The 21,406-nt window shown below is 38.3% G+C and overlaps 1 protein-coding gene across 1 annotated transcript in view; it reads left to right on the top strand.

Annotated features, from left to right (window-relative positions):
* Positions 1-20,958, top strand: part of LOC138839175 (anaphase-promoting complex subunit 4-like) — a 46,721-nt gene extending 25,763 nt beyond the window's left edge. The window contains 16 exon segments of the mRNA XM_070038780.1: positions 1,994-2,127; positions 3,655-3,679; positions 4,068-4,123; positions 5,887-5,933; positions 7,637-7,720; positions 7,979-8,035; positions 9,959-10,052; positions 13,956-14,053; positions 14,877-14,938; positions 15,026-15,064; positions 15,146-15,250; positions 17,657-17,729; positions 18,171-18,346; positions 19,796-19,919; positions 20,732-20,798; positions 20,801-20,958. Of these exon segments, the coding sequence (XP_069894881.1) occupies positions 1,994-2,127; positions 3,655-3,679; positions 4,068-4,123; positions 5,887-5,933; positions 7,637-7,720; positions 7,979-8,035; positions 9,959-10,052; positions 13,956-14,053; positions 14,877-14,938; positions 15,026-15,064; positions 15,146-15,250; positions 17,657-17,729; positions 18,171-18,346; positions 19,796-19,919; positions 20,732-20,798; positions 20,801-20,958 (1,399 nt within the window).
* The last annotated feature ends 448 nt before the right edge of the window (positions 20,959-21,406 follow it).

Raw genomic sequence — 21,406 nt, 5'->3', positions numbered from 1 at the left:
TACCCTGAAAATTTTTTAATAATAATTTTTAGTGAGATTAAGTGATTATATAAATGTCACAAATTTCATAGTACTGTAGGATAGTGATATTTTGTTAAAATCACAAACACATTTTAACCTTTGCAAGGCAAATTGTCATTATCTTGGTCTATAAAGTTTGTGAATTCTATGAGCTTTGACAATATTTCTTCTGCTTTGGGTGATAAATATATTTCTTTCCTTTTGCTTAGTGTTAGCTGTTCCCTCTTTCCCTCTCATCCCTCCCTCCCTTGAGTTCTTTAGTTCATTTTCATCAATGCCCAGTGTAGCTGATGGGTTCCTCTGTTGTATTTTTTCACCTGTTTCCCTCTGATTCCATGCCCTCCTCCTAGCTTCCCTTAGATGTGTGCACATATATACCCCATATGAGGTCAAGAACATGGAGTCATTTAGAAATTATATGGCAGATTAAGTAGATGTCCTTTGTTTCTTGAGTCCTGTTTACTTTGTCGTATTTCCTTGCGTTTTGGATTTTAACATCCTCATATCAGGAAGAACATGTGCTATTTGTCTTTCTGCTCTTGTCTTACCTCACTCACACTGATTCATTTTAGTTCCATCCATTTCTCTGCATCTGGGTTGTTTCTATATCTTGGCTATTGATTGTGAATAGTGCCTAGCTGAAATTTTTGCATTGGCATTTGAAGGGGAATCTTGGCACACTCAAGGGTAAAGATTATTTCTGCTTCATGAAATAATTTTTCACTATCTTTTCACCAAGCAAGTCTCCCATCTGGATCCCCCCACTATACTATAAGGTATATTTTGAAATAGGGCATATATTCCTTTTTTTGTTCCACAGAGAAAATTGAGTATGTTGTATATTTTATCTTGTAAAACATATTGTGTATTTTTCATTCAACACCCTAGAATTTTGTTCTGAGTCTCATTTTACCAGGATGAAACTGAATTAGTTATATGTATGGCCCAAAGATAGTACATGGCAGAGCCACAATTCCTTTTAGTGTTCCAGGTCTCGTGTTGTTCCTATCCGTAGCTGCTTGAGTGACAGTTTTACAAGCGGATGCTGAATGTTCAGTTTAAATTTGTATACAGCCCGTTATGTAATGCCTTCTGCACTGGTCTTTCTATACTTTGTTCCACAAATGTCTGGTCTTTTTACTCTTCTTTTTCCTTTTCTTGCAATGCTCTGGGTCAAAACCAGGGTCTTGTATATGCTGGGCAAGGATTCTACTAGTGAGCTATATCCTCATCCCTGTAGAATGTGTATTCCTCAGTAAATCCAATAGAATACCTCTCACAGATGCTCCTGTTCCCTTCTTTTTGATCAGTCCCCATATTTTTTCACCAGTCCCCATATTAACTCATATTACACTTATACCCTTGTCCTATGCATTCCCCTCAAGGTATTTATGGCCATTGGGAAGATTACACTGTATGATTGTGTGGTTGAGACCTGTCTCCCCTGTTATGCTGTAATTTCTGTGGTCACAAGGACCTGATTCTTGTCAGCTTTCTGTCCCTAGCATCTAGCACAATGTCTGACACAAAGTTGGATCTCAAAAACTATTTGTTTAGTATCGGATAGATATGGGTGAACAAGATTGCCTACTGGCTCTCTTTAAAGTGCCAAGATTGGGGCTAAGGGGTAGCTTAGTGGTTGAGCACTTGCTAGCTTATGCAAGGCCCTAGCTTCATCCCTAGCATTGCGCCTCCCCTCAGATAGTGCCAGGACTGTGAAACACAATTTGTTCATATAAAATTTAATCGTATTGTCATGTATATTCATTTCAGTAGATGATAGCCAGATGATTGTGCTTATGTTTATAGAACTAGAGATACAATTTTTTTAATGGCAAGAAAATTAAATAGTTACCTTAAATTTTTATTTCTGAAAAATTGGAACTGTCTACCACTGCCTACCACCCTGACTAAGTAATGATACTATGTCTCCTGTGACTAAGTAATGATACTATGTCTCCTGTTGTGCTAGTGGCTCAGAGTCTTTATTGTATTATTTGAGTGAACTGAAAGGAATGGCTTCATGGAAGCAAAAATACAAACCCCTTGGACTGGATGCTATGGGAATTGAAGGTAGTGATTTAATTTCTCAACAGAATATATTAGGTATAGTTTACTTATTTAACAAGGACTATTTCTTTATATTTTTTATTTCCTTTTAGATGCTATTGATTGTGAATATTTACATTTGAAATTAATAAGAACCTTACACACATACCTGTAATCCCAGTGCTTGGTATGCTAAGGCAAAAGGATTGTAAGTTTATTTAATCATACAAAGAGTTTCAAGTCTATGAAATTTAACTTTGATTCAGTTTTTAATCTATTTATATTTGGCTAGTATGTCCAGTACAGTAAGATACAGTTTAGGAATACATTTTACTTTCTCTTTCTGTTGAGCTGTTTTTCTTTTCTTTTCTTTCTTTCTTTTTTTTTTTGGTGCCAGTCTCAGAACTTAAACTCAATTCCTGAGTGCTGTCCCTGAGCTTTTTTTCTCAAGGCTAGCATTCTACCATTTGCTCCATTTCTGGCTTTTGGTGATTAGTTGGAGTTTATGAATCTCCTGGATTTTCCTGTGTGGGCTGTCTTTGAACTGCAGGCCTCAGATCTCAGCCACCTGAGTGTCTAGGATGAGGCGTGAACCGCCACAGCACCAAGCTTCTCAGACTCTCTTGTCATTCCTGGCTGTTGGCTCTTTGAGCTTTCTGCACTTGGCTTCTCCTGGAGAACTTTGTCACTCACCAGTATTCAGTACTTCTGAAACTAGTTTTAAGTTGTTCTTTACTCTTTATTTTTCTAAGTTTATAATACATATGCTTCCTCCTGTTCACTGTCATTATGATTGGGCTCTAGAAAGTGAAAACCCCAGCACTTGCTCAGAAGACAAAGTGAGAGGAGAAATGACATTGCTTTTCCTGTGTTTTGGAATATTTTTGGAATTTACATTTGCTGAGAGCAAATATGATATACTAAGTTTTCTAGGATTACCTCTCACGATGAATAGAAAGTATTTAACTTCTTGATCCTCTTAAGTAGAAAAAATGTCACTACGAAGGGTTACAGATGGAGGAACAGAGCAGTGGGGGAGGGCTTTAGTGTGGTCTGGTTGTGTTAGGTAGGGGTGAAGGTATTAGTTAGGTAGAACACAGAAAACTTTGTTTTTCACTGGTGCTGCAAGAGAATGTTAGTTACCTTACTTGATAACATAGGAGTGCTGCAATCTTTGATTTCCTAGTAGGGTGATTGATACTGATCCACCTCTCAGTGATATTATGAAACATAAAAAAAATACTTGTACTGCTGGGAATGTAGCTCACTGGCACACTGTTGTCTAGTATGCACAGGCTCCCGGTTCAGGTCTTAGGACCTCAAGGAAAATCAGTACAGGTATTATTTGCTTACTGTAATTATCACATAGAAGTAAACTTAAAGAGTTTATAAAAATTGAACTCATCTCTGTATTCAGAAAGTTCACCAAAATGAAAATGAGTTTGATTTATAATACTTAACGTTTTTTCATTTGTGTCAAATCCAAGAGAGTTCAATTTTTGAGACCTCATTTATTTGTTGGACTAAAAGATTAGTTTCATAAAATGATGTCCAGTGGTATCAGACATTGTGACATAACATAAGTTTATAGTAGTAACTTCCTCTTGGAGTCAGTTTTTTTTTTTTTTTTTTTTTTACTGATTAGTAATTTTTTAACAAAAAATGTGGGAAAATTTTTTCCTCACTTACTTGCAGAGTTAGGAAAAGAATTCATATGTCACAGAATGCTGGGAAAGATTCAGTTTTTTGGAAACACAGTTACAACCAGATAGTATCATTTATTTGCTTAATTTTTGAAAGAATCGAGATGTGTTTTGTTTTTGATTGCCTTAATTTTAGGAATGTAATAATGTTTGGCTTGTAAAATCTGCTCTTCTAAGGGCTTAAATCCTGACAAGACAAAGAAGAACAGTAAGGTTTATTTTACTCTGTGACAGTTGAACAGTACTACATGAACTGCACATGACTTTTTTTTTCTGATTTGTTTATCTTTTCAGAGTTATAGACATTAGTATAAAGAATTTCAAGGCATTTTTCCAGTGGCTTTCTGTGGGTAAGTTAACTTTAACATTGTTGTTTTAACACTTTTGAAAACTGTGGAAATACATCTTAGATTTGAATTAGTCTGTTAAAATTTCAAATACTTATAAAATAGTATAATGAGCCTCCTTGTTTCCTTCTTTCACCCAGCTTCAACTGTTGTCCATCTATGGCAGTCCTATTTCACCTACTCCATGATTCCCCCATAGAAGTATTAAAGCTAATTTGTAACACCTGTGCCCCTTACACTCACTAGTACAGTGATCCCTTACCTATCTTGGGAGTTAAGTTCCAGACAACCCCGTGATAAGTGAAAATCCCATGCTCTATTGTGGTTCATTTATTGCTCTGGAAAGTAACTACCTGATAGGTGAGGGATCACTATTTCTGGTTTGTTTCGTTTTGTTTTTTAACCCTGGGATGCAATGAAGCTACAATACAGCGAGGGACAACTGCATTTCCTTAGGTTAAAATTTAGTGTTTGAGCCCTTGCTATATATTGGGCACGGGTATAAGATTTTCAAAAAGCCCTTCAGTAGCTTGTGTTACATTTTACACTCTGTTCTTCAGTCTCTAGAGCTGTGTGGTCCATGGTGGTAACCACTAACTAGCCTGTGGCTGTTGAATTGATGGAAATCATCTAAAATTACACATTTAGTTATGTAGTCAGGCTAGCCTCTTTGAAGTTCCTAGGACTCACAGATGATCACTGACAGCACAGAACTGGGATCTTGCTATTACATTTTCATGGGCAGTGGTGCCCTTGCTAAGTGGTACACAGACTTCTTTAGGACTTTCTTTGTAATGCCACTACGTCTTTGCCATTGGGTAGGCAGTTTAATTAACAAATACCTGTTGACTTCACATGAGATGGTTTGATCACCACTCTGAGGTACTTGCATTTTTTTAGGCCCATTTATACTGCTATTTTTGTGAAGTATATTCTTTAAATAATGAAACAAACATTTCTCTCCAACATATGCAACATTTAGTTTTATGTCTCATATTTGTTAAAATTTAGAGTGAAATACAAGATAAATTCCTTTTGATATGCTAATACTGCAAAGTGTCCAAATGTTCAGTTCTAATATTACAAAAGCAGACTTTATGCTTATCACTCTACTATAGTTACTTTTGTTTAAAACCTGAATGTGATCTTAAGTTACTTGAATTCTTGGTTGGATATTTTTGTTTGTTTCCTTTTTTTCAACTATATGATTGATAGTTGGAATAGGGAACTGGAGTTTTTTCAGGCTAGCTTGTTGCAGATCTGAGTTTTAATTAGAATAAATTGCAATATTAAAAGTAGGACTTTAGAAATCCTTTCTCTGATGGGATTAGTGGTTTAGTTTTACTTATAATTATTGCGTGCTCTAACTAAGCATCAGCAGTAGAAGAGCAGTGAGTAACGGCTCAGTTCTTATCTCCAGAATGTGACACTGTTGTCACCCTGGCTTTGTCACTGACACAAGGTTATAACTTTGTTGTCTTTTTTTTTGTAAAATGTAATTTCCATGAAGGCATTTTTACTGCTCTGTCCCCAGCAGCATAATCAATAAGGTTTTGTTTGGGGTGAGGACCAACAATCCTGAATATATTTTAGATCCTGATTAAGTCAGATTTTAGTTCATACTAAATTGTTCAAAGAGAAAGTTTTTTGTAGTAAAAAGAAACTGTTCAAATGGAAAATTTAGTTCAGTAAACCTCATTTGGTCTTTGAGGTATATCTGTAATAAAAATTACATTTCAAGATAATTTTTAACTTTGTATTTCCAGCCATGTTGAGAATGACCGAAGACCATTTGCTTCCTGAGCTGAATAAGGTATGCACAGAAGTACTTATGGCCAGCCCTGTGTGTCAGCAGGTTCCATCTCAGTAGATTCAACCAACCACCAATGAAAAATATTCTGAAAATAATGCATCTGTTCCAAACATATGTACTTGTTTTTCTCTTTACTATTCCTTACACAATACAACAATAGTTATTTACATCGTATTAGGTGTTACAAGCACTCTAAATGGGATTTAAAGTGTACAGGAGGATGTGTTTTCTTATATAAAGATCTTGAGCACCTGAGGATTGTGTTATCTGTGGGGGTCTTAGAACCAATCTCTCAGATAACAGGGGACACCTGTGTAATTTCCTTACCTATTGTCCTGATTGAGCTCAGCCTTGCTCATGGTTTTGGTACTCTTACAGAGTTAGATAACAGGACGTTGGTCTTGTTATCTAAATAAATTTGAGTGGTTGCATAATATTTTCATCTCGCGGAATACTGTTACGGATATTTGAATTTACAATTTTCATGTTTGAATGAGGTTGTATAATTCTTACAACATAGCATCCTTATACTCTTTAACTGCCTTAAGTCTTTTTATTATTGTGAAAATATTGTACAGAGGGGGTTACAATTACATGGGCAAGATAATGAGTACACTTCTTATCAAGCATTGTAGCCTCCTCCTTTGTTTCCCCTTCCCATCCCCACTCCCCCACTTAACCCTCCTCCCCCCCCCACCAAAGTTGTAAAGTTCGTTTTCGACATATGACTTGTACATCTCATTTTTTTTAGTCCAGTCGTGGGGCCTGAACTCTGGGCCTGGGCGCTGTCACTCAGCTCTTCAGCTCACGGCTAGCGCTCTACCACTTGAGCCACAGCGCCACTTCCAGCTTTTTTTTTGCTTATGTGGTGCTGAGGAATCGAACCCAGGGCCTCATGCATGCAAGGCAAGCGCTCTACCACTGAGCCACTTTCCCAGCCCTTGTACATCTCATTGTAGCAATGGGTCCACCTGTATCCCTACTTAAATGATTTGTTTTTTTCCCTTCCCCTCCACAAATTATAACAACATCAAATACAGTGATAGCAGGGGTTATTCCGTGGGGGGGGGGGGGACATACAAATGAACAAAGAAATAATCTTATAAATGTGATAGGAACAATCGCATGAAAGAAAAAAAAACATTTGAATACATATCTTAGGGTTCATTTCCCTAACATCAACTTATCTGACCTTTTTGGCTTGACTCAGACATATACTAAGTATTGAAAACAAGGGAAACCATGGGACCTATGTTTCTTTGGGCCTGGCTTCCTTCACTTAATATAATTTTTTCCAAACCTTTCCATTTCCTAACAAATGGGGAAATGTCATTCTTTCTGATGGAGGCATAGAATTCCATTGTGTATATATACCACATTTTCTTGATCCACTCCATCTACTAAGGGGCATTTGGGTTGGTTCTATATCTTATGCCTTAAGTCTTAAATGCATTTTTATTTTCCTTGAAATATAAGTACTTAAATGTTGTACCTAAGTTGAAGCCTGGAAATGAGCAGTTTCTTTCTGTGAGGATGTGGAAAGAAGCATTCCCTGAAAGCGAGCTTAGAGAACAGCCAGCCTCCTCCTTGCTCTCCACAGCCCACTCACCTGCACCCAGGCCCAAACTGTGGATTCAGGCAAATTATTGGGAAGCTTTCTTTTTACCGTGATTTGTTTTCTTTTTGCCCCTTTTTGTTAATAGATAACTCAGAAAGATATCACATTTGTTACTGAATTTCTTACTGAACATTTCAATGAGGAAAGAAATAGCTATTTTTACAATTAAGTCACTTTGAAAATAATCACAGCAAAGATGGTTCATGGTTAAAAAGTAATGAGCAATTACTTTTATAAAAAGACTAATTTTAAAAAGACTAAACATAAAGTCTATAAGTAGACTTCTGTCTGTATGTATCTTACAATCTGCAAAAAACTAAATGCAATGGATAGCTGTTTTATAAAATACATATTGAGTTTGTTAATTTTAAGATTATTTTCTTAATATTTTGAGCTTTTAGAAATAAACTATGTTTGTTCTTTCTAGGCTCCAGACTTTTCTAATCGAAAAAGAAAATACTTTAATGTTGAAAAAGTTGGTCAGGTATGGGCTTTCTATTGAACTTGGTTTGATTTTTAAGAACGAATTTTAAGACTTTGTACTGTTAATTCATATTATCTAAATTTTATGGAAAATAATACAATGCCAGTATAACTGGCATTGTTGTTTATTTTCTCAGCTGTCTTTGATGTCCAGCTTAATAGAAGACAGCTAATTTTAATGTCTACCTATGTGTTTATTCTGTTTTAATATGCTAATTTGCTTAATGTATATAAGGAAAATCTAACTTCAAGCAGGTGTGTGTCCTTGGAAAGGAGAAAGTACTGAACTAGTTTTGTCCTTTAACTGAGGATATTCTTTAATATTATACAAAATCCTTCCAAGTGTTGGTCTCTTGGAAGTTTTTAATGTGGAATCTAAAATTGTGTTTAGTAGACACTTCATACTCAGTTTCATTAAAAATCTCTCCATCTTCCTTGCACTTTGAAAGGCACTTTTACTCATGCTTGTTTTCATAGCATCATAACTTGGTCTTTTTAGAAATATTGGTTCTGTGGCTTTTACAGATCTTTTTAAGTACTGACGCCTTCCATTATACATTATAAATATGTGACTTCAGTCTACTCTAATCAGTCTTTAGTTACTGTGAAGCTGTCAGGCACTCAGTAACAGATGCAGGTGCCAACATTTTGAGTTTTGCTTAAAAGTTGCTTTTTTTTTTTGAGACAGGGTCTTGCTCTATAGGCCTTAAATTGTGATATTCCTGCCTCATCCTCTTCTAAGTGCTGGAATTACAGGCCTTTAGAACCAAGTTTAGCTGAAATGTTATTTGCAATAAATATTTTAGGTTGTTTTGTTCAAAGTCACTTTATTTTCAAAAAAATACCTGCCAAAAGTAAGAGTTTGAGGGGGTAGAGGGATGGATGAGTATGCATGTTCAAAGGGGTAACATTGACCAAGACATATTTGTCCATAAGCTGAACCATGGCAACTCCTTGTACATCTATTTAATAAAATAAATAAAAATTTTAAAATTAAAAAATACCTCACAAACATCTAAGTATGAAGAACCAGTTTGTCCCCTAGTCTTTTGTTTCTAAGTAAAAATGGAATGTCATTTTTAAAATATTTATTTATTTATTATTGTGAAAATACTGTACAGAGGGGTTACAATTACATGGGCAAGATAATGAGTACGTTTCTTATCAAGCATTGTAGCCTCCTCCTTAGTTTCCCCTTCCCATCCCTTCCCATCCTCCCCCTTGGAATGTCATTTTTTATAAAATGTCTGCCTTTACAACTGAAACAAGACAGTTTCAGTTTTTCTTCAAGACAACTTTGCATGCTTTGATGTGTTGTAAAATCACCCGTGTGCCTCCTAACTCTGACTCAAAAAACGTTAAAAGATCTGCCATCAAGACTTGAGAATTAACAATTTAATAGTTCTATCAGGATAAATGAAACTGAATATGTGACAAAGAACACAAGAATTTGGTCTACTAGGTGAGGGGTGCAGGTACTGGCTGTTCTTTCTTCCACACCTTCAGTGCAAATGTTGACACCGTGAAAGGGCAAGTGACACCTTGGCACTAAAGCTGGCATTAACCTTGTAGTCAATGGAAGCATGCTGAGCACTCTCAGGGATGGGGCTACACTGTGAGAACTGCCCTTGTGGAGCATACTGTCAGTTGGTACTTGTAAAACTAAAATATAGCCCTGATAGGTAAGGTTAAAATATATCTTGAAAATGAACCACAAAATGTAAACTCTGGTTTCTACATTTACTATACTCTGACCATTTAAGTCATTTTCATGTTGTCTAGAATTTGTCACCTCACTTAGAAAAATAATGTACCTTCAGAGAACCTGGCAGTACAACAAGATAACTTAGTAACTAGAATAATGTTAAATACAGATTAGAGCCTGAATCATTGCTTAACTGAAAAAAATTTAAACTATTTTTAGTATTTGAAAGATGAAGATGATGGCCTTGTGTCACCCCCTAACACGGAAGGAAACCAGTGGTATGACTTCCTCCAAAACAGCAGCCATCTTAAAGGTACTTTATGAACCAAGCAGATGTTGGCCATGTTTATACATATTTGAGATTAAAGAGTAACCTCAAAATTTGTCTAATTTCTTCAGGCTTACTTGGCATGTCCATTTTATTTGATTAGAGAACAGCATTTTAACAAGTAGAGTATGATGTCACCATGATAGATAGAAAACACCCTGAAATTAACTGTGCTGTGGTACATTAACTATGCTGACACTAAAATTATTTTTTCCCTCCTGACACCAGCCAGTTATGATACCAGCTGAAGGTCCTGCAATGCAATTCATTGCAATTATGACACTGAGCACCCACAATGATCATTAGCCTCCAGAGGGAGGAAGGCTCAGTCTGCTAGACTCCTCACATCACATCAGTCCCAAGAGCTAGGTTCCCTTACCCACACCTCTGTGGGACTTGACTATGGGACATATGTCCCAACTTTCTCCCTTAAGTTGGCATAGCTTCCAGACTGGTGTACAATGCTCAGGAACACATTCAGCTTTCCTTTCCAGACTGTTTGTAATAAAAATTTAACTTGGGCATAGCCCAGTGGAAAACATCATTCAGGGTTTGATATGGAGGAAGAGGCCACAGCTTTTAGATCCTCCCAGCACTCAACATGTTCATCAACCAGGGAGCCATCCAAACCTCCCCAGTGTCTTTTTTTTTAATTATTAAGAAGGTTAGTAAAGAAGGGTTATGGTGGGCTGGGAAGTTGGCTCAGTGGTAGAGGGCTTGCCTTGCATGCATCAAGTCCTGGGTTTCATTCCTCAGGACCACATAAGCAGAAAAAGCTGGAAGTGGCTCTGTGGCTCAAGTGGTAGGGTGCTAGCCTTGAGCTGAAGAGCTGAGGGACAGCTCCTAGGCACAGAGTTCAGGCCCCAGGACCAGAAAAAAAGAAAAAGAAAAAGAAAAGAAAAGTTATGGTTACGTAAGGCAGGTAAAGATTACATTTCTTTTTTTGACAATGTCACCCTTTCCCTTGCTCTCTCCCAGTTTGTCTTGGGTTTTTGATGGAGGCTTCATTATAATGATTTAGTCACTGGGGTAGAATTCAACCCCAAGCCCCGATTCCTTTCCTGCAGTCTGGCAGATGGAGCTGAAACTTATAAGCTTCTGGTTAAGGCATAGACTTTCCACGCCACCCAACCCTGAGGCTTTGCAGGAACCTGCCAGAGTGGCCACATTAAAATTGGCCATCATGGGCTGGGAAGATGGCTCAGTGGTAGAGCGCTTGCCTTGCATGCCTGAGGCCCTGGGTTCGATTCCTCAGTACCACATAAGCAAAATGAAAAAAGCCGGAAGTGGAGCTGTGACTCAAGTGGTAGAGCTCTAGCCTTGAGCTGAAGAGCTGAGGGACAGCGCTCAGGCCCAGAGTTCAGGCCCCACAACCGGACCCCCCCAAAAAAAATTAAAATTGGCCATCACATTTACTACTCAGGATATCTGGGTTTCAGGAGCTGAGTTTTGGGAACTGGCGACAAAGGCAACATGTTTTTCTGTAATTACCTAGTATGTCACCTCTTGAACCTTAAAGTGCTGAAATGATTATTTTTTTTTACCTAACACAGCTGGTAAGGGAAGTGCTGAGTGTGGGAGAGACAGTCTCAGAGCCATTTGAGCTGGTGGGCCTGAGTCACAGCTTGATTCACAGCTCTTTTCATCCCAGGCAGTTCCAGAGGCCCAGTAGGCCTCTTTGTTTTTTTTCCTTTTAAGTTGGAGAATAAGATGAGTTCTTATGGATATTGTAATACTGTATAAAAAAGCCATTTTAAAATAAAAAGCATACTGAATACAACAGCAAAAAAGAAACAAAGCTAGCAGTGGCAGAGTATCCTGGACTGCTGCTGCTATCACATTGTGGCAGAGTTGAGAAGAAAGAACAGGTTTCAGTACATAGCTTATGGTTTCCAATGCCTTCCATTTTTCTAATAGCCAATAGCATTTTACTGTTGGGCTTTGGTGTAGGACTAAGCATGAGAAGGACCAAGCGAATGTAGTTGTATTAAGTGGACTGGATTGAAGGGAGATTCTGGTCATTTATTTTAACAAGGTATGTCGAAAGTATAATGAGAATTCCACCATGAAAAAGTATGGACTATAGTAATCAAAACAGCTTGGTATTGGCATAAGAACAGACCTCAGGACCAATGGAATAGAATTGAAAACCCAGAAATGAACCTACAGACCTATAGCCATCTAATCTTCAATAAGGGAGCTAAAACAATAGAATGGAAGAAAGACAGCCTCTTCAGTAAATGGTGCTGGCAAAATTGGTTAACTACATGCAGAAAACTAAAGCTAGATCCTTATATATCACCCTGCACCAGAATCAACTCCAAATGGATCAAAGACCTTGAACTCAAAGCAGACACTCTGAAAACATTACAGGATGGAATAGGAGAAACCCTAGGTCTCCTTGGCTCAGGCCGAAATTTTCTGAATAGAGACCCGGAAGCACAACAAATCAAAGAAAGGTTGGACAAATGGGATTGCATAAGGTTGCAGAGCTTCTACAGGGCAAATGACATAGCTAGCAAGATCAATAGAAAGCCCACGGATTGGGAGAAGATCTTTACTAGCCATACAACGGACAAGGGTCTCATATCTAAAATATACTTGGAACTCAAAAAATTAAACCACCCAACAACAAATCCTCAAAGAAACAACTGCCCAATAAATAAGTGGGCGAAAGACTTAAAGAGAAGCTTCTCTGAAGAAGAAAGAAGGATGGCCAATAGACACATGAAGAAATGTTCAACATCCCTAGCCATAAAAGAAATGCAAATCAAAACAACATTGAGATATCACCTCACTCCAGTTAGAACAGCAAAAATCAAGAACTCTAACAACAACAGATGCTGGAGGGGATGGGGACAGAAAGGAACCTTACTTCATTGTTGGTGGGAATGTAAACTTGTTCAACCACTTTGGAAAGCAGTATGGAGGTTCCTCAAAAGACTTCACATAGATCTCCCCTATGACCCAGCAATCCCACTTTTGGGCATTTACCCAAATGTTTACAAACAAGACCACACTAAAGCTACCAGCACAACTATGTTTATTGCAGCATTATTTACCATAGCTAAGATATGGAACCAACCCAGATGCCCCTCAGTAGATGAATGGATCAAGAAAATGTGGTATATATACACAATGGAATTCTATGCCTCCATCAGAAAAAATGACATTTCCCCATTTGTTAGGAAATGGAAAGGTTTGGAAAAAATTATATTAAGTGAAGTAAGCCAGGCCCAAAGAAACATAGGTCCCATGGTTTCCCTTATTTGCAATATCTAGTATAGGTATGAGTCAAGCGGAAAAGGTCAGATAATATGATGTTAGGAAAATGAACCCTTAAATATGTATTTTAATGTTTTCGTTTCTTTCATGCATGTGTTTCTAATGCATTTATAAGATTATTTCTTTGTTGCTTTGTATGTCCCTCCCCCACAGTGTAACCCCCGCTTTCACTATATTTGATGTCAGTATAACATGTGGAGGAGATGGGGACAAACAAGTCGTTTAAGGATTCAGGTGGACCTGTTGCAACAATGAGAAGTACAAAATGTCATGTCAAAACCAGCTTTACAATGTCGGTGTGGGGGGGGAGGGGGTATGATTGGGTCGGGGGGAGGGGGTGGCTGGGAAGGGAGGTGAAGGGTAAACAAAGGAGGAGGCTGCAATGCTTGGTAAGAAATGTATGCATTATCCTGCCCATGTAATTGTAAACCTTCTGTACAGTATGTTCTCAAATAAAATAAAATAAAATTTTAAATTTAAAAATAAAAAATAAAAAAAAATAAAAAAAGAAAAAGTATGGACTGCCTCTGACAATGGATTATTTTCTCCTAATCATTGGTTTGCTATAGTTTTTGTTTTGTTTCTGTTTTTGTCTGAAACCAGAAAGCCCTTTGCTGTTTCCTTATTATGCTCGAAAATCATTGCATTTTGTGAAAAGGCAAATGGAAACCATTATTGATCAGTGTTTGCAAATGACAGCAGTAAGTTGGGAAGAAATGCATGTCTTCGTGTGGGAACAAGAGTATAGTATGTCTCGTCTATGTAAATGAACATATATATTAGGATAAATTGTAAAAATGCTGATATTCAACTCGTTTTGATTGTCAAAATTGGCAGTTTCTTATGGCTTGGTTATATCCATAGTTAATTCCTTATATAAATTTATTTTACTTTATGTATTTTTAAAATTATTATAAGGTAGGCACTTATGGCTCATGCCTGTAATCCTAGCTTCTCAGGAGACTGAGATCTGAGGATCGAGTTCAAAGCCAGCTAGGGCAGGAAAGGCCATGAGGCTTATCTCCAATAAACCACTTAGAAAACCAGAAGTGGCACTGTGGCTCAAGTGGTAGAGCACTAGTCTTGAGCTGAAGAGTTGAGGGACAGAGTGCCCAGTCTTGAGCTGAAGAGCTGAGGGACAGAGTGCCCAGGCCCAGAGTTCAAGCCCCTCCACCGACAAAAAAAAAAAAAATTATTGTAAAGGTGATGTACAGAGAGGTTACAATTACATAGGTCAGGTACTGAATACTGTACATTTCTTTTTCAACAATGTAACCCCCTCCCTCATTTTCTGCTCACATAAATTTAAAAATTATCGTCTTAGTAAAGTATCTTTAGTGTTTTATTTGCCCCCCCAGATCAATCTCAATACAGTCTTAGTCCCAGAGCTGGTGTGTCTTGTCAGTGACTGATGTCATGAGACCAGAGGGAGGGAGTGGTCTTTTAGCACAGGCCAAGCAGGCTCCTCACCACTAGCTGCTCCCCTTCTCTCTAATGATGTTTCCAAATCTTGCTTTTCTGTAGGATGAAATTGGAAAATCAATGAATCAAGCCATCTGTATTCCATTATATAGAGATGCTAGAAGGTTATCTTCTTTACCTGTTAGGTAGTATAATTTAGCAGCAAGTTTGAATTTTTCTCTTTTTTTTTTTTTTTTTTGCTTTTGTTTTAGTGAGGACTCTGCGCGCAGATTGTTCACATTTCCTTTTCTGTGTGTGTCTCCTCGTCTTGTGTAAACAGTAGTTTTTGTTCTAAACTTAAATAGCTAAATACATTACTTTTCTTTCCTTAGGTGGAATAATAAAAGTTCAAATCTACAGTACCTTCTTTTTACTATTTTAGAAGACTCACTGTATAAAATGTGTATCTTAAGATTAAGGCATACTGATATTTCCCAGTGAGTATTCCTTTGAAGTTTGAACCGAAGAGATGAGAGCTTAATATTTGTAATAATAATAAGCCATTCAGCTTCCCTCCAGCATTTCGGGTTTCAGCGAAGCTGCCTCATGACTTTAGGTTTGCATTCAGTATTCTCAGTTCTCACATCTGGGAGATGGTAATGCTGAATTGAGAAGCTATTTGATCCCTTCTTGTTCTAGAGTTTTAACTTTTATATTAGTATATAGCCTCGTATATAAGTTTTTTTTTAAAAATAGGTTTAGGAAAATGACAGCAGACCTGTGTTATATCTAAGAACACTTAGTGATTCAAAACTGTGTTAGTAAGTACTTTATAGAAAGGCTTTTTTAAATTTTAGGTTAATTATCTTTCATCAAATAAGAGCTCTTGCCCACAGAGACTTTTTGAGATTCCAAAGTAAACATTCTGAAAATCAAATGATATTCAGGGTTCCATTAGCATTTTAAATCGTTTTAAGTCTCACTATGAAGGTACTAGTTTATTTTTGTGTGCCACTCTGGGGTATGAATTTAGGCTCTGGGCATTGTCCCTCAGCTTTTGTGCTCAAGGCTATTGTTTTCCCACTTGAACCACAATTCCACTTTTGACTTTTTGGTGGTTAATTGAAGATAGGAGTCTCCTGGATCCCTGCCCAGGCTAGCTTCAAATGATGATCTTCAGATCTCAGCGCTGAGTAGCTGGGATTACTGACATGAGCCACCAGCACATAGCTAAAGGGATTTCTTTTTTCATTGTCAAGAGGGGTTACAGTTAATAAGTAAGATAATAGGTACATTTCTTGTCTAACTTGTTACCCCCTGCCTCATTTTTGTCCTTTCCCTCCCCTCCCTAATCCTCCCACTTGCCAAATTGTACAGATCATTTCCAACATATTGACTTGTGAATATGGCTATTGTATTGGATCCCCCTTGTCCTTTGTCTCACGATTCTGTTCTCCTTTCCCTTCCCTAATTCAGATAAATGTATGTATAATACCAGGGTACCAAAATCAAATACAGTGACAATAGGGGATAAACCGCAGGGGGAAGAACACACCAAAGAAACAAAAAGTACATAGTACATTAAAAACAACAGGGCTGGGAAGGTGGCTCAGTGGTAGAGTGCTTGCGTTTCATGCCTGAGGCCCTGGGTTCGATTCCTCAGCACCACATAAGCAAAAAGAAAAAAGCCAGAAGTGGCGTTGTGCCTCAAGTGGTAGAGCACTAGCCTTGAGCTGAAGAGGTGAGGGACAGCGCCCAAGCCTAGAGTTCAGGCCCCATGAACGGAACCAAAAAACAAAACAAAACAAAAACAACAATAACAAAGAAAAACCTCATGTTTCCATGTCTTGGAGTTCATTTCACTTAGCATCATCTTATATGGTCATATGTACATAGCTCTTGAGCTATTTTTCTCATCTGTTAAAATTATCCTAGAAGTATACTAATTATTGAAAATAAGGGAAACAATGGGACCTATTTTGGGGGGGTGTCTGGCTTCACTTGATAGGATTTTTTTCCCAGTCTTTCCATTTCCTTACAAATGGGGCAGTGTCATTCTTTCTGATGGAAGAATAGAATTTCATATATGTATATATATATATATATATATATATATATATATATATATACACACACACACACATGTGTGTATGTATGTATACATATGTGTGTATGTATGTATACATATGTGTATCACATTTTCTTTTTTGTTGGTCATGGGACTTGAACTCTGTGCCTGGGCACTGTCCCTCAGCTCTTCAGCTCAAGGCAAGTGCTCTACCACTTGAGCCACAGTGCCACTTCCAGTTTTCTGGTGGTTTATTGAGGATAAGAGTCTCACAGACTTTCCTGTCTGGACTGGCTTTGAACTGCATTCCTCAGATCTCAACCTCGTGAGTAGCTTGGGTTACACGCGTGAGCCACTGGCCCCCAGCTTTACCACATTTTCTTGATCTATTGATCTACTGAAGGGCGTGTGGGTTGGTTCCATATGTTAGCTATGGTGAATAATGCGGCAATAAACCTAGTTGTGCTGGTAGCTTTAGTATGGCCTTGTTTGTGGTCATTAGGGTAAATGCCCAGCAGGTGATTGCTGGGTCATAGGGGAGCTCTATGTGCCTTTTGAGAACCTTCACTAAAGGGAATTTTTGAATTCAAGATGTTAGTTTTCCTTAGTTATGGCCTTTAGCTGCTTAGTGATTAAGATTTTAAACCAAGCTGGTTTGCCTGACTAAGTGTTTAAATTATAGTATTCTGGAGTGGAAGTGGTAGTGTTGGTCTGGGATTTGGGAAGTAGATATGTGTGCTAACATTGCCAGTCATGTTTGTTCAGGCATTTAGATTTATTGGCTATGTAGTTGTTCCATAGGGTCTCATTCCCCTCTCTCCTTTCTTTCTTCAAGATCTGTAAGTAATGGACTAATTGCTGTGAAATTTGGGAGCTTCACCTATGCTACAACTGAAAAAGTCAGAAGAAAATAACGCCCAAGCCTGATTTGGGACAGAAGCATGTGTGATGTATGTGTAGTCAGTGCTATGTCAGATGTGCTGTCAATAAAGGGGCTCTGTCATTTGTAGGGGGGCAGATTTTCTTTTACTTTGATTCTTGTTAGCTCTGTTCACTCAGTTATATATAAGGTATAACTCATGAAATTTTCACAGGCTTAAGGCCTAGCCATTTATGTTCAGAGTTTTCTAGAACAGTGATAAAATGTCACAGATCATTTTGTTTGATCTGATGATTACTTATTTTGTTATAACTAGTTATATTTGTGAAAATTGATATAAAAGTATAAACTGATAAGGTGTTTTGTCATTGCAGGGAATATCACCTATGGTTTTATTTTGTTTTTGCTTAGTGTCAGCATGTTATGTGGTTATGATCATTTCTGATATAACAAAATGCATCTCACTTCCAGCAACTACAGCTGTTTAGATGCCCAGTTTTATGATGATGAAACTGTAACAGTCATTCTTAAAGACACCATGGGACGTGAAGGAAGAGACAGACTCTTGGTCCAGTTGCCATTGTCGTTTGTGTATAACAGTGAAGATGCTGCAGAGTATCAATTCACTAGAACTTATGCCACAAGGTAACTAACTACCTTAGTGGTATAGGGTCTGTGTGGTTAAAGTTAGCTTTAGTTTTTTAAAGGTAGGATCTCAAAAAGAGCTGAAGTGTGGCTCAAGTGGTACAGTACCAGGTGCTGAATTCAAAACCCAGAACCACCAAAAATTTAAAAAAGAAGTGTCCCATTGTGTATCTCAGGTTGCCTCGCCTTGAAATAACCAGGCTTGTCTCAAATTCATGAAGTTCTTGCATGGTCTCCAAGGTGTTGAGTTGTCAGTCATATGGTACCAGGCTTAGCTTATATTTAGCTATATTTACCATATGCCAAGAATTCCAGTTTCTTACATATGCTAGGCAATGTTTTTTTAGTTACTGGTCTACCCATACAGACAGCTGAGCAGAAAACCTCCTGCTTTGTTTTTTTTTTCTTTGTCCATCATGGGGTTTGAACTCTGGGCCTGAGTGCTGTCCCTCAGTTCTTCAGGTCAAGCCTAGCACTCTGCCACTTGAGCCACAGTGCCACTTTGGGTTTTGTGGTGGTTTATTGGAGAGAAGAGTTTCACAGTCTTTCCGGCATGGACTGGCTTTGAACCATGATCCTCCTGAGTAGCTAGGATTACAGGAATGAGCCACCAGTGCCTGCCTGGCTTCCTACTTTGTATTTTTAAAATCCGAACTTCATACAACACACTGAAACCCACCAAACACTGTTAGGAAAGATGAGGAGGAGACTAATTGCTATTAAATTTAGGAGGATCATCTACCCCACAACTGAAAAAAATCAGAAGGTAAGTCTTCCTTCATGCTACAAAGTCTTCCCAAATGTTACAAATTTCCTAATGTTACAATTGTATGTTACCTCAAAAATTAAAAAACGGGAAAAAATGTGCCGACTTTAATCATTGTCTTGTCCCTTGCTTTAATATTAAACTAGGATTTTTTGCTAGAATAAGATGAGGAATTATTTGGAATGGAGAAGAGGACTTCATTTGAGTTATGTTTTAAAGGATAGCATTAACTTTAGTTTGTTGTCACTAATAATTATAAACTTGCCTTTAGTGTTTTCCAGAATTGGGACCCCAGTTCCATTGCAGAGTCTATAGTCAGTTCTAGGAGATAGTTTTAGTTGCTTGAGGATTTAAAGTAATGAGATTCCTTCTCTAATTTAAAAACATGAGCATCTGCTCTCCTTGAAAGGGAATTGAGGACTGGGTGAATAGCTCAGTTGTGCAAGGCTTGAATTTAATCTCTAGTACTGTATCCTCCCTCCCCATCACCCAAAAAACAAAGGGCACCAAGACCTTACTAAAATGAAGCCAAGGCTCTGTGGAATGTAGTATTTTTACAGACTGTCTTGTCACCTGGGAATGGAGTGTGGGTGGGAGTAGGACCCCAGTTGCCCCAAACCCCTCCTCTAGTGAATGTGGGAGGTGGAGGTCCTGTTTGATTCCTGGGCTGGTTTTTCCTCCAGGCTAGATGAACAAAGCAGTGTTATTCCCACATGCACCCTGCACTTTGAGAAGCACTGGCGGTTACTGGAGAGCATGAAAGCTCAGTACGTTGCTGGGAATGTTTTTCACAAAGTGTCCTGTGTGGTGAGTATGGCTTTGTTTCTATGCAGCATCCTATGAGTACTCAAGCATGTCATCTCCAAGGCTCATTCTCTGCTTGTCATTCTGTCCCTTGGTTTCAGTTAACTGAGCAAGCAGCAGGCTAGTTATTTTGTTTTCTTGTTTGGAGAAACTTTGAGTAATTAAGAGCAATTTCAGAGCGAGGTGCTGGTGGCTCACGCCTGTAATCGTAGTTACTGAGGAGGTTGAGATCTGAGGATCTTAGTTTGAAGCCAGCCCAGGCAGGAAAGTTCAAGAGGCTCTTATCTCCAATGAATTACAGAAAAAGCCAGAAGTGGCTCTGTGGCTCAAGTGGTAGAGCGCTCACCTTGAACAAAAGGATAGCACCCAGGCCCAGAATTCAAGCCCCAGGACTGGCAAAAATAGTTTGGCTTCTAAGTTACATAAATTCACCATGTGCTGTGTGGAGATCCTTTTATGTAAAATGAAGGTGGAATTGGGTGATTTTATAGTAAATTGTTAAAAATATAACTTTCCTATAAATCTATACTTTGCTTAAAGCTTCTGATTTCTGCTTCGTTTTATAAAATTTGTTTGCAAAGCCATTAGTTAGAAAATTGTTAATGTAACTCCTGACACCAGTGGCTCATACCTATAATTCTAGCTGCTCAGGAGCTGTGGCTCCACTAGAATGCTATGAGCAAAAGATGCTCAGGCCCCATGTTCAAGTCCCAGTTCCAGGTGCATGTGCGCTTTCACACACACACACACACACACACACACACACACACACACACACACACACACACACACACATTAATGTGCCTTTTCTTTAGTTAAGTTCAAGTCTCCATCATGTAAGAGTATTTGAAATGGACATCGATGATGAATGGGAGCTGGATGAGTCTCAGATGAAGAGAAGGAAGCCAGTGGTAAGCCTGTGAAGATCAAGGAGGAAGTGCTGTCCGAGTCAGAGACAGAGGCCCACCACGCCTCTGCTGATGCTCCAGCCCCAGAGATAGTCGTCAAAGTGGAGAAGCTTGACCCTGAACTGGACTCATAATCCAACTTGCCATTGTTTATTACATGTTACTGTGGCAGCCTTTGGATCACTTGGACCTGACATGAGCCGATGAATCATTGCTCAGTGCAACGTGAATGATTGTTGGCAAGTTCATGATAAGATAAAATTGTTGGAAAGAAGTTGGTGATCATAGCACAGGTGTGGTCCTAGAATGCTCTAAATGGAACTGTGACAAATGTTCTGCTTTCCCATCCCTTTTCTCTCTGTCTCTCAAGTGTCACCAGTCACCACTCCATCTGAGAGTACTCTAGTGCTAGATTGCATAATGTTCAGGTAGATAACCGCCACACAGTTAAAATAAGGGCCTACTTGTTTCTCACACCTAATAGGAACCATGATCAAAACATGAATTCTGTGATTGTTGCAGTTGATCAATGTCTACTCCCTGACAAATGGAGAATAGTTTTCAGCTTGTGGAATACTTGGG

This window comes from Dipodomys merriami, unplaced genomic scaffold (genome assembly GCF_024711535.1).
Source record: "Dipodomys merriami isolate MVZ:Mamm:240054 unplaced genomic scaffold, mDipMer1.0.p SCAF_296, whole genome shotgun sequence".
Classification (NCBI taxonomy): Eukaryota; Metazoa; Chordata; class Mammalia; order Rodentia; family Heteromyidae; genus Dipodomys; species Dipodomys merriami.
This window is presented reverse-complemented; position numbering and strand designations above follow the sequence as displayed.